Here is a 13,105-nt window from a genome sequence, read left to right as displayed (position 1 = left end):
GTCATACCTGCTCAGGCTACTACCAATTAGTGTTAGAATAATAGAAAGCAAGTGATTTTTTTGGCGATTCATCATGTATATAGCTACTTGCTGAATTCTATTATGAATTCTGAGTGTCTTAAATGCTTATTTGGGGATTTCTAGATGGACCATCACACCTACAATTAACAGTAGTTTCTTGGATTTTTTTTTTTTTTTGGATAGACTTGTTGCTCAATTTTACTGCGTTGTTTAGGCCTCCTAGATGTGTTCAATGGGCACGTCATAAAGGCATTCTCGTTTAACTCCCGATTTTAATGGGAATGCTTTTGGTATTTCATATCTATGTTCTATTGTGGCTGATAGTTTGAAGTACCTTTTAAAAATCGTGTTCAGGAAGTACCTGTCATGGCAATGACAAATGGGAGGACTAAAGCTAGAAGCTATTTTTTTTCAAGAGGCAGGGATGCCTCCGGCTGGAGTGAGGGCACCGGTGGCTGTTAACCGTGAACCCTTCTGTGCTGATTCTTGACTCTCTACGTGAATTATTAATTACTCTGCTTTTGCTTTACAATCAAACAACTGCAAGAATAAAAACACAAAAACTTTTATTTCCAGTTTTCAAAAAACTATAGAGTTTCAATCAAGTTTCAACATGTATAATGCCTTTCCCAGCGAGTGTTAAGACGACCAGGCTGTTTCTCTGTCACCTGCTGCTGTTTCACTTTCCCTGGGGTCGCGTCAGCCCTGCGTTTCTTGGACAAAGGCGTGCAGTCCCTGGATTACAGTTAACATGGATTTAATGGCATTGTAGGCGGGGTCTCAAGTCTGACGTCGTCCTGGAAGGTGGCCCCTGGCTTTGGGTCGGGGTCGGTGGGGGACCGGGCCACTCTCCTCTGGGTCGTGTCTCCAACCCGGGAATTGCCCTTCCTGGAACTTTTCCCCTCAAAACCCCACTGGCAGAGCCTCCGGAGGCGTTGGTTCTTTGGTAACTTTTCCAGTTTTTTCCCCTGATTCCTTCCAAGCCGCTTTTGGCAGTTCGGTTGCATCTGCCTGGTTTTGTGACGGTGAGGTCACGGGTCACCCCCACCCCCGGGGCCCCCCCAACCCCCCCCGGGTCAACCCCCCACCCCGGGTCACCCTCCACCCCCCCATCCCCCCTCGCAGCCAGGTGGATGCTGCAGCCGGGGAGCAGCTGACCCCTGGCGGGAGCCGGGAAACGGGGCGAAGAAGCCTCGGGGCGGGGCCGCGTCCTGGCCCAGCTCCGCCCAGCGCCGCCGCCGCGCACGCGGCTTGGCCCCGCGCAGGCGCGTGCTGAGCCCTCCCGCGTGCCGTCCTTACCCGGCCTGCCCCGCGCGGCCGCCCCCGGAAGTGGACTTCGCCTCCTCAGAAGCGGTGCGTCAGTGCCCGAGGCTCGTGTGTCTGCGGCCGCAGCGCTTGGCGCCGGAGCTCGAGGGGCGGGCCGGCTGCCGCCATGGCCGGGAGTCAGGACATGTTCGAAGCCATCGTGATGGCGGATGAGAGGTGGGTAGCGGGGCTGGGCCGGGCCCCCACCCGGGCAGGTCTGCTCTCAGCCGCTGGGCTGCGGCGGCCGCCCGGGCCCTGGGGGAACGCGCTGTGGCTCAGAAGGCGGCTGGCGCGGGAGGGCCCGAGATGCTGCTGCTTCTCCTTTGCTCATCGGCCTCTCGGGCGAGCGCCACGTGCCCAGCTGCCCCTCTAGACCCGCCTCCCCCGTCCGGGGCTGCCTCACGCATCTGCTCGGCCTGGTGACTGCCTCCCTCCAGGGACGCCCCTTCCTCGGGTGGGACGGGCCTTTGCCATCTGGGCGCTGCCCGTTTTTCTTGTTCCTCAGCGGTAGGACATACGGCAGCGTTCACGGACATGCTCTTAAAGGTGTCAGGCGTCATCCTTTTCCCTCCTGAGCCCCCGGGGAGCGCCTAGGGCTGTGACGGGGGGGCGGGGGAGCTGTTGGTTGCTTTGTGGCTGTCTTCCAGTGCCCTGCCCACTTGAGACATCAATAGATGTCAGTTAAGAAAGAGAGTGAACAGTAAAGAGTCGCTGACGTTTATTTGGAGATCGCTGTGAATTGGACGCTGAGCTAAGCGTTGTATCCCGTTATTTATTTTAGCCCTACTTGTGAAGTGGATCCTGTCCTTCACCCTGTCTTTCAGAGGAGGAGGCAAGGTCACTCCCAGGGCCCCACAGCCAGTAAGTGGGAGCTATCCCCTCGGCCTCACTGGGCGCTCCCGCACACCCCTTTCACTTTGGTGACTGCAGGTTATGATGGTGCCAGTTACACTGCTGGGCCTTCAGAGTCAGAGCCTTTATTCTACTGCAGGCGCCACGGTCACGGTACATTTTGTGATATCTGATGGCGTTTCTCCTTGCTAGTCTCCTGAGATGTGATGGAAAGCCCGGTACATGTTGCAGAGTTTTTTTTTGTTTGTTTGTTTTTTTGAAGCGCTTGACCAAGCAGTCTAGCTTACAGACGCAGAACTGGGGCTCGATGACCTGGCTGCAGACGAATTACCGGGCAGATTTTGAAAAGCAGATTCCCGGGCCTTACTCCAGACTTAACTGAATACGAGGGGTGAGGCCCCTGAATTTGTATCTTTGAAATTTTCTTGTGTGTTTCTGATATTCTGCCAGGTTTGGGAATCACCGATTTGGCCCACCTTCCTCTTTGTAGAAGAGGTAAATGGGGCTTCCAGAATTACAGCGACTTGCCAGACGGAGAGACTTAGGGAGGGGTGGAGCTGAGATTGGAACTTAAGTTTTCTGGCTTAAATTTTGTTCTTTTTCTACAGTACTAGGTCTTGTCTTGCTGGGTCTGGGTGATGTGGAAGAGGAAAGTTTTTGCAGGAAGAATGCGCCTTCTCCTGTTTATTTGCTCACGCTTCCTCTCCTCTGTTGCAGGTTTCACGGGGAAGGTTATCAGGAAGGCTATGAAAAAGGAAGTAGTTTGGGCATGATTGAAGGAAGACAGTATGGCACGTTACATGGAGCTAAAATCGGATCCGAGGTAAGTGGGACCCCCCGACTTAGAAAGGAATCCTTTTCTCTGACCATTGACAATTTGCCTTGATGATCAGTATGATCGAGCCACCACTTCAGGCCTCTTCCCATGGCAGTAGGCTAGATAGAACGTTGATGGAGAAATCGTCTCAGAAGGGAACCCGCAGAGGGTGTTGCTGTGTGGAGATGATGAAGTCGGGTGGGCTGGAGAAAGAGAAAACAAGGCCCCCCTCACCTCAGTCGACATCCAGTGTCATGGTGCTGGCCTGTGTCTTAAGCCAGCTGAATCCTCCCCCAGAGACTGAGCGCCCTGTGTCATGTGAAAACATGCCGTTTATATTTCTGTTGGAGTTCCATAAAATCCCCGATTTTCCTTTTCTCCAGCCCTTCGACCTAGATTGGCCCTCACTTACGGAGATAACTGGCCCTAAGCAGTAACGTCTGAGGCCGTCAGGACTGTATTAGGTGTCTGTGGCTGCAGAACGAATCAGCACAAGACACGTGGGCTTAAGACAAGCAGTGTTTATCGTCTCACACGGATTCTGAGGGTCTGTGGTCCAGGAGCAGCTGAGCCGGCCGGTTCCGGCTCCGGCTCTTTGGATGCTGGAGTTAAGAGTCAGCCAGCCTGCAGTCAGCTGAGAGCTTGCTGGGGCTGGAGGAGCCACTTCTCACGTGGCTGCTCCCGCGGCTGTCCTCGCCGCGTGGACCTCTCCACAGGGCTGCTTGAGTGTCCTCGTGACACTGTGCGAGTGACCCACGTCGGCAGGGCAGAGGTGACATTGTCTGCTAGTGGCTAGATTCAGAGGTCGTGTGCTGCCTCTTCCTGTGTGTTCTCCTGCTGAGCAAGGTCACCCCGATCCAGTCAGGGGACCGCACAGGGCAGGAATACCCGGGGGTGGGGAGGTGGGGTCCAGTGGGGCCACCTTGGAGGCTGGCTGCCCCGCTGGTGACTTGACCTCCAACTTCTGTAGCCTGGTGCCCAATGGGTGCTTCCAGAACAGCAAGAGAAGAAGCACCACTGCCCCCTGGCCCCCACCCCCCGCCTTTTTGATTTGAGAGTTAGATATTTAGATCAAGTATAGCTGTTGGTTAGTCATTTCACTCTTGAATGTTTCGTAAATTCACAGATCGGGTGCTACCAAGGTTTTGCTTTTGCTTGGAGATGTCTCCTGCACGGCTGCACCACTGAGAAGGACAGGTAAAGCTGAGCCTTCTTTCTTCTTCGGTGTCTGGACGGGAAGTTCCGGTTTCATAGCTCACTCTGACCTTGGGCGGTTAGTGTCTCAGTCTCATCACCTGTAAAATGGGGAAATAACCAGGCCGAACCTGAAATGCTGTCATGAGGTTTACAGGAAATAGTAACTAGAAAGCGCCGGGCGCATTTCTGGTGTTGGGTGAACATCCGTTGTTATTACTTCCCAGGGGTCCTCGGATCCCCCTGCCTTTTCCCTGGAGACCTTAGGGCGCTAAGTGGCTTTTAGTTACCCTGCCAGTCAAACCACGATGAAAATGATACTATCTTCTCATTCATCTTTCCTCTGAGCTTCTAGCAAACAGAGCAGAACAGTCTTGGTATGATCAGGGCTCAGAAATGGTGACTCCCTTGTCACTGGGTTTTTTAATGTAGCTGAAAGGTCTGCTAATGAGATGACCCATTTCATGTGGTTCACAGGTATCAGGTACCTGGAAGCACTAAGTAACCATGAGCTGTTATTTGTAGTGTTTGTAGCCTTTTTTTTTTTTTTTTAACTTATTTATTTATTTTTGGCTGCATTGGGTCTTCGTTGCTGCACGCGGGCTTTCTCTAGTTGCGGCGAGCAGGGGCTACTCTTCATTGCGGTGCGTGGGCTTCTCATTGCAGTGGCTTCTCTTGTTGTGGAGCACGGGCTCTAGGCATGCGGGCTTCAGTAGTTGTGGCACACGGGCCCAGCAGTTGTGGCTCGCGGGCTCCAGAGCGCAGGCTCAGCTGCTGCGGAGCACGGGCTTAGTTGCTCCGTGGCGTGTGGGATCTTCCCGGACCAGGGCTCGAACCCGTGTCCCCTGCACTGGCAGGTGGATTGTCAACCACTGCGCCACGAGGGAAGCCCGTCTGTAGCCTCTGGAGCGTGCTCTTGCTGGTGCTGCTTCCTGAAGCCCCGGGACCCTGTCCCCACCCCCGGTCTTCACTCTTAAGCTGGAAATGCACCCTTATGTGAAAGGCCGTCCTGCCGCTCATGGGAGCCGACACTGGGCTTCGGCGGCTGCTCTGCATCGTCTTGATGTCTGGTGGCTTTGCCTGGCCTGGGAGGGGTGCCAGGAGAGTGGATGACAGAGCAGGGAAGCTGGCATTCCCCCGTCCACGTGACCTGTCATCTTATTTGGAATATTTTGAATTTCTAGAACTTGGGCCACAGCCATATTGAAATGTCAGAGCAGGGATGCTCGAGACAGAGTCGGGGTGATTGTGGGGTCGCCTGCTCTCTGACTTGTCCCGTCACTGAGCAAGTGGGAGTTGACCGGATTCGTCCGTCAGCCGAGGGCCATCTTGGGGAGATTTTCCTCTGAAGATTCAGTGGGAGTGGGCGGGTAGCTGGCGGTCAGGTTGGGACAGTGGTTGGCAGCCCCGGGCGCCACTGGGCGGCGGTCGGAGCGGAGCGTGCCTCCCCACTGCCGGCCCACGAAGGCGGGGTGGGGCGCACGGACTTGGAATGCTCCGGCAGCCTCCCCTTCTCCCCGCACCGGGATCTGCGGCTCACGGAGGGCCCTGCACTGGGTGTGAAGGGTCTCGCACCCGGGGGCTGCCAACCCACACCCCAGGGCAGGGGTTCCCTCCCTTCCTAAAGCCGCGCCCCTGGTCTGTGCATCAGAGGGCCCGTGGCCCGCCGCCCCGCCATCCCCACCCCACCAGCAGAGCCCGGGGAGCCCTTTGAAACACAGCCTAAGACCCTTTATCTTAGAGCAATGGTTTTTGGATTTTCTAAGTCTGTACAGTTTTTTAAAAAATGGTAGAAGGCGGGCAGAGGATCTGCTTCTTTATGTTTCAAGTAAGGATGTTAAAAGAGAAACACCTGCCGTGTGTTATCATTCAGTGAGCTAAGGGAATTTTCACACCAGAGAAGCTGTGTGGAGAGCCGTATCTCAGCCTGAAGGATGGCGACCTTTCATCAGGTGACTGTAGCTTTCTGAGCCACCCTGAGACGCTCCTCTGCCCGTTCCGCAGCCTGGTGAAGGTGCTTTCCCTTACACCAGCCGTGAGCGGGTCACACCCTCCTGACGTGCACTGGCTTTGACTGTGCGACGGGCTGGGTGTGTCTGGAGTAGCTTCACTGACCCGGGAAGGCAGGAACCACCCGTCGCGCTTGCAGAGTTGGGAGTGGGTGGTAGTCGTCGTATCGTGGCAGGGGCAGCCATTTCCCGTTTCCCGCATGGCGGCATCTGCCTTCCAACTCCCTGGAAACCAAGTGCTTTGTTGCTTTAATTAACTCCCTCTGACCTTTTGCGGTTTTGTGTTTTCTCCAAGAGGTGGCCATCATAGTTCTTCTGAACTGGTTTAAAAACCGCAAATGTGAGCAGGTCCTGGTCACTTTGAATGGCTGTTGCTTCATCCTAAGGATGAGTCCTTCAAGATTGCCAGGGATCAGATATCTAGCATGCTCCTGACACCCTGGGGATCAGATGTGGTCAGGGGGAGGCGGCTCGGCAGGATCGCTTGCCCGCGACCCAGAGGGCACCCACCCTCCCAGATGAAGCGAGGAGACTGACGTTTATCGAGCCCCTACTCAGTAGCACGTTCTGGGCTTATCCTCCTGAGAGCCTGGGAGGTGGCCGTTGAGGCCCCATTTTACAGATGTGGACGCTGAGGCTCGGAGATGTGAAATACCTGAGTGCCTTGGGGCGGTTGTCCAGGCCGCCCACCAGCTGAGCTCCTCGTCTTCCTGGGAAAGGGAGACGAACTCAAACAGCAGCCACTGGTTTCTGCCCTATGGGTGGAGGGGGCTTGCCAGTTTACCTGCTGTCAAACTCCCAGAGGCCGTGAGCGTGAAGATTGCAGATCCTGGAAAACCCCCAGGTCCGGAGCAGGCAAGGCCACGCCCGGCACTCTTTCCCGTCCGCTTCTGTCTGCTCTGGGGTCAGGCCTGGGGACCGGCGGTTGGCGTGCTGGTCGGTGTTGCCTTGGCCACTGGGTCCAGATGGAGCCGTCCCTGTAAGGTCAGTTCGCTCTTGATGTCGGGACGCGGTTGTGGGCGGGCTCACATTGCCAGGTGAGTAAAGGTTGTTCAGTGTGGTGACAGTCAGTCACCAGCGCCTGAGGCCAGACACGCTCAGCACCACCACCTTAAAGCCGGCGAGCGGCGTTGCTGTTACACAAGCTGAGCCTGTCGTGTGCGAAGGGCTAAAAGGATTTATTTCTGTGTTTTACAGCAAAAAGATGAAGGTCTTAGAATCGTTGATTGGAATGATTCAGAAATTCCCTTATGATGATCCTACTTACGATAAACTTCATGAAGACTTAGACAGAATTAGAGGGAAATTTAAGCAGGTTTGTGTCCTGTGTGCATCTTTTTGATCGGGGGGCCTTTCTCAGATGTAGCTGGGGCAGCCCTGGGGGCTCACTTTGCTAATGGTTTTGGGGCCACCGGTAACATATAAATGGTCAGTAAAGCAAATCCTTGTGTATGTCGATGTAAGGAAACCGAGGACCGTCTAGGGAACAGGTGTGAGAACTTCTTGAAGGGTGGTGACCTAGACAAGTAGAGCTGCAGCTAGAGAGCGAGAGTTCTGCTCTAATTTAAAAAAACATTTGTTTTCTTTTGTGTTTTCAGCTTTGTTCATTACTAAACGTCCATCCCGACTTTAAAGTTAGTGCAGAAGGTTCCGGACTTTCATTTTGAGGATGACAGACGCACAAAGACGAAACATCAGGGAACAGATGTTTGTATGTTAAGTGTTTAAAAATGTGATTAAAGGCAAAACAATGATGGGGGATTCATTGTTTTGCAGGGAGGGTTCCAGCTTGGCCGCTGAAAGGGCTTCCTTCCCCCGAGGTCTGCCGGGTGGCCTCGGTGCCCCCCACGGGGCCCCTCCACATAGGCCCGTCCTTTGTTGGACCCTGTCTGCTCTGCAGCGTGAACGCGGCCCTGGCAGAGCCCTCACTGGGCTGCTCTTCTCTGGTCCAGGGTCCAGGCCCCTGGCTCACGGGTTCTCGTCACCTGGCAGGCCTGGCTGGATCTAGATTCGGGTTGGCTCTGGATAGGATAAACCTCCCCTTTACCCCCCGGGCTTTGGTCAGCGCTCAGAGGGACAGTTTTTTAAAAAATGAGAGCCACAGGGTTGACATGAAGCAGGTTAATGGAAGGAGTGATGGGTACTGTGACATTTATTGACCTTTGAGATGTGCCAGTGCTGTGACCTGCTTCTCATGTTTTGTTTAGTCCATTCAGGAGCCCATGAGGTAGGCGTTATTCCCATTTTATAGACGAGGAAACTGAGGCCCAAGAGACTGCCTGGTCCAAGGGCAGTGGGCGGCAGAGCTGGGACTCCAGCCCTGTCTCCTGGTGCCCGCTCTGGAATGCACGTTCGCACCCACAGTCTCGGGGTCCCTGCCCGCAGGTCCCCGCTACGCCCCGTGGAGCCCTGGGGCATCTCATGTGGCCATGGCCGTGGGTGTCTGTCTGAGAGGAGCAGAGGCCAGCCCTGTCCCCAGGGAGCTGGGACGTGCTCCTCCTGTGTCCCCGGGTGGGTGGGGCTCTGCAGCATCAGAAATGGTCACGGGGAGGAGACTTTAAGGCCACCGCTCTATGTGCAGAAACTTCGGAGCCTTACTGCAGCCTGCCTTCTAGTGTGAGTTCTCTGTCTTCTGCCTGGACTTAAAAGGCATCATCTGTACGCGGTGCACGGCCCCAGGTGCGCCTTCGTCACAGACACCAGCAGCGCTTATCTCTGGCTGGTGGGATGGAGGGGCTTTTGTTGTCATTTTCCTGGGTGGATTTTTGTGCTTCCTAAGCAATCTGTTTGGATAATGTATTATTTTTATAATTGAAAAAACAAAAGTATATTTTAAAGCACAAGGCCGTCTGGGACCATTTTTGATGCGACATCTAGCGAATTCATTCCTTTCTCCGTGATATTTGGGGTTGAGGTGCCAGGGTCGCACTGAACAGCCTTCTGTTGTGTTTGTGTCTGTGTGTTTCATTAATATGCATGGCGGCAGCTGCCGCGACAGGACGGCGCTCCGTGATGTTCAGGAAGGGGTCGGGTCCTGCTGCCCCTGGCCAGCCACCGCGTGCGTTTACCACTGACCTCTCCTGCCCCAAACCTGACTCCCCCCCACCCCTTCCGTCTCTCCTCTCAGCCTCTCCCACGCCAGGTGTCAGCCAGAGCAGCCGGCCGCCACTTCCTCTCCCCCATCCCGCGGGGCCGAGCTGCCTCATCGATCATCTTCAGGGCCCCTGGACAGCGGACTTGACCTGTGCCAGCCTGGCTCCTTCTTGGAGGATGAGACCCAGTTTCCAGGACCCCTTGGTCACCCAAGACAGATGTTCTGGATTCCAGTACAGACAGAGCCCCTGTTCGCGTCACAACCACTCTGCTCCTGTGATGCCACCTCCAGCGATGGGGTCCGGGGAGCTTGCTCTTCTGGCTGATGAGACGGTGGAGGACACCCGAGGGCTTCTGGGAAAGGTCACATCACTCTTGAGAGAGATGGTATCTCTTTTGGAAGTTGTGCTGTGGGGATGCGACACCTGGAATTATGACAGGCAGCTTGCAAGCAGCTACGGATGAAGCCAGACCTGGGCATGGCAGAGCCCAGCCAGAGAGGACCCAGCCCGAGGACATTGCCGAGCAGCTGTGCTGACTGACCCCCGGGAGGCGCTCTGCTTGCCAGCCTCGGTTATAGGAGCTGATGAACGCCCTAGTTCAAGGCCACTTCGGTAGGGCTTCCATTGTCAGCAGGCGAAGGGATCCTGCTTGCCCTCCCCCCACCCCACCCCACCCCACCCCACCCCTTCCTGTGCAGGTACACCTCACCTGGTCCTGCTGGATATTAACCCTTGTTGGATTTCACCCCTTTCCAGGGGCTCGTAGATTTCCCACGGCTCTGGCCTACTTGCTCTGCCCTGTCGGAAATTCCCAGCATATTTTGTGCCATATTATTAGTCAGCTGGGGCTGCCATAGCGAATGCCGCACAGTGGGTGCCTAAAACAACAGGCATTCACTGTCTCCCAGTCCTGGAGGCTGGAATCTGAGATCCAGGTGTGGGCAGGGCCGGTTCCTCCTGAGGCCTCTGTCCTCGGCGTGTAGACGGCTGTCTTCTCCCTGTGTCCTCACACAGTCGTCCCTGTGTGTGTCGGTGTTGCTTTAAGGACTCCAGCCCTGTTGGATTGGGGCCCACCTTGATGACCTCCTTAAAGGCCCCATCTCCAAATATAGTCACATTCTAGGTTCTGAGGGGCAGGACTCCAACATGAATTTTGGTGGGGACATAATTCAGCCATAGGGTGAATACAGGGTGGCCTGTAATAGCCACCCTGTCTGGCTGACTGGACGGACTTAACTTGGGAGAGAAGAAGGCCATTTCACTTAAAAGTTGAAGTTACTTTGGGACTTCCCTCGTGGCGCAGTGGTTGAGAATCCGCCTGCCAGTGCAGGGGACATGGGTTTCAGCCCTGGTCCGGGAAGATCACACATGGCGCGGAGCAACGAAGCCCGTGCGCCACAACTATTGAGCCTGTGCTCTAGAGCCCACGAGCCACAACTACTGAGCCCGCGTGCCTAGAGCCCGTGCTCTGCAACAAGAGAAGCCACTGCAATGAGAAGCCTGCGCACCGCCACGAAGACCCAACGCAGCCAAAAATAAATAGATAAATAAATAAATTTTATTAAAAAAAAAGTTGAAGTTACTTCATTTTATTTTTTAGAACATTAGTAATTGGGAATAAGCAGGCTAATCCATCCTCCCCCTGAACTTACCACGTTGGAACTATACTCTCAGAGGCACCATGGTGGGTGGTGGGAAACACCCACCCACAGGCCAGATCCCAGCCCCGGACACTTACTTTTACTTCACGTTCAGCTTGTTTTTCTCTACCCAGTGGTGAGAAAAGAATGAAGTAATTTGGAGGAAGGGATAAGAAGTCTTATTTACCGAGTGGCTGCTCGTGGCCGCCTTGACCTTCCTTGGGTCACTGAAGTGTCCACAAAGCCTATGAGGTGGGGTCGCTGCCTGGCCCGCTCACCCCGGCAGATGGGGGCCTGGGGCTCCCAGTTGAGTTGAGTGATGTGCCAGCGGTCGCAGTAAGTGGCTGACCTCAGGCCTAAGCACAGCGGGGGTCAAGGGGTTTGCTTAAATTATTCTTAGCCAGAACAGACTCTCATTTTCCCGATAATTCACAGCCTGTCTGACCAGTCTTGCATCTAGCTGATCGCGGCAGAGACAGTCGGCTTTACGGGCAGGGACCCGTGCTGGCTGCAGTAGGAGAGGCAGGGACCGCGTGGGCCATCAGCTGCCCTCGACCCTCTGAGCGTGGCTCACTAAGGAATGGATGGGGAGCCTGGAGGTGGGGTGGGGAGCGTTCAGCTCTGCCTGGGGGATAAGAGTGGGAAGGTGGGCAGGAAGCCTTCCTGGAGGAGGTGACCTTGGCATGACTTGCTTTGTGAGCTTTCATTTGAGCTCAGCACCGTGGAGAATGTCTCTTCCACCCTACCTGAAAACACAACGTAATTTGGAGAGATCAAAACCTGTAAGTAACTGGTGAGGTCGTCCCAAGTCCACAGTTATTCCATTCCTTAGTGAAGTGAGGAACTGGTCTGCGGCCCAGGAAACGTGTCCCCAAGCGAGTATGATCCATCAGAGAAAAGCGGGCACTGCGTTCAGTTCTCACAGGACACGAGAGTCGTGCAGGTGCTGGGCCAGGCCCCCAGAGGGACGGGCCTATCCAAGCCACCAGGACTTAGGGGCTCAGGGGCTTCAGTGTCCCAAGAAGGACAGTCACTCCTTGCCTGTGAACTTCTCCATAGCTCTGATGGCTGATTAAACTCCTCACCTGACATGGAGGCCCTTGCTGGTGTGTCCCTTGGGGGCCCCCGTGGAGACAGCGCTTCGGCCCCATCTCCCTGGTGCCCTTTACCAGATCAGCTGGGCTTTGGGTCCCTAGGGTTGGAGCGATACCTGAATATGATCCTGTTTCTACCCACTCAGGAGTGTGATGGGCCAGGGGACCCCACGCCCCAAGTATACGGCCATGGAACTGAAGACTTAGTGGCAGGCTGTCTGCGTCCTTTCAGCAAAGATTTATTGAACTTCCATTATTTTTGGTGGGCATGCGCCCCTGAAATCCCAGGGTGCTCCACGAACAGGTTCCCTAGCTCTGAGAGCTCAGACACATCTGTTGAGTTGAACCATGTCCCCTAAAAGATATGACCAAGTCCCAGCCCCTGGTACCTGTGAATGTGACCTTCTTTGGAAATAAGGTTTTTGCAGCTGTGACTCGGGTGTACGTTATGGTGGGTTGTACTAGAGTAGGGGGCCCTATGTCTCACATGACCGTGTCCTTGAAGAGGAGAATGCCATGTGAAGAGAGACACATGGAAGAGAGACAGCCGTGCGAGGGCAGAGACTGAGAACGGAGTGAGGCGGCTATAAGCCAAGGGACGCCGGGGGTTTCCAGCAGCCACGAGACCTGGCGGAGGGAGCACGGCCCCGGCCTCCAGGACTGTGAGAGAATAAATTTCTGCTGATGTAACCACCCACTCTGTGATGGCTTGTTATAGCATCCCCAGGACACTGATAACGGGGTCTGGGCTGTTGTTTGGCCGTCTGCTGAGTGAAGAGGCAGGACGCGGTGATGTCCAGCCCCTTCTTCCTGGCCTGACGTGTGGGGAGCTTCCTCCTTACGGCATTTGCCTCAGCTCCCTGGTCTCAGCTGCTCTGAGGAGCAGGTGGTACCTACACCCCAGAAAGACGCTGTTATCTCAAGGCACAGGAGCCCCCTGGCTCCCTCCCCCGAGAGGCTGCTGCCTTTGGGGGGCCCCGCTGGCTCTGTACAGGGGCCGAGACAGGGTCTGCCAAGTGAAGGCGGGCTCGAAGCTCTCCCCTGGTCTCAGCCCCTGTTGTTTATATCAGTAATACAT

At 55.1% G+C, this 13,105-nt stretch overlaps 1 protein-coding gene across 2 annotated transcripts; it reads left to right on the top strand.

The window, feature by feature from the left end:
- Positions 1–1,286: 1,286 nt before the first annotated feature.
- On the top strand, positions 1,287–10,856 carry LTO1 (LTO1 maturation factor of ABCE1). Of its 2 annotated transcripts, XM_036859847.1 has the most exons (6): positions 1,287–1,503; positions 2,896–3,001; positions 4,122–4,192; positions 7,396–7,513; positions 7,797–7,909; positions 9,326–10,856. In XM_036859847.1, exons 1-5 carry the CDS (start codon positions 1,454–1,456, stop codon positions 7,863–7,865), a joined length of 414 nt encoding a protein of 137 aa, XP_036715742.1. In that variant the 5' UTR covers positions 1,287–1,453; the 3' UTR covers positions 7,866–7,909; positions 9,326–10,856. The 2 variants fall into 2 exon arrangements, with proteins under 2 accessions (XP_036715742.1, XP_036715741.1); XM_036859846.1 differs by lacking the exon at positions 9,326–10,856 and having other exon boundaries at positions 7,797–9,018.
- Positions 10,857–13,105: the final 2,249 nt, after the last annotated feature.

The sequence above is a fragment of the Balaenoptera musculus genome, chromosome 8, assembly GCF_009873245.2.
Source record: "Balaenoptera musculus isolate JJ_BM4_2016_0621 chromosome 8, mBalMus1.pri.v3, whole genome shotgun sequence".
In the NCBI taxonomy this organism is placed as follows: domain Eukaryota; kingdom Metazoa; phylum Chordata; class Mammalia; order Artiodactyla; family Balaenopteridae; genus Balaenoptera; species Balaenoptera musculus.
Note: the sequence above shows the minus strand (reverse complement) of the source record. Positions and strands in the feature narration are given on the sequence as shown.

Excerpts from the sequence above, each read along its gene's own strand:
- LTO1 (XM_036859847.1), top strand. The coding sequence starts at position 1,454 with ATGGCCGGGAGTCAGGACATGTTCGAAGCCATCGTGATGGCGGATGAG. Across the intron at positions 1,504-2,895 it reads ATCGTGATGGCGGATGAGAG|GTTTCACGGGGAAGGTTATC; the intron begins GTGGGTAGCGGG and ends CCTCTGTTGCAG. Across the intron at positions 4,193-7,395 it reads TGCACCACTGAGAAGGACAG|CAAAAAGATGAAGGTCTTAG; the intron begins GTAAAGCTGAGC and ends TGTGTTTTACAG.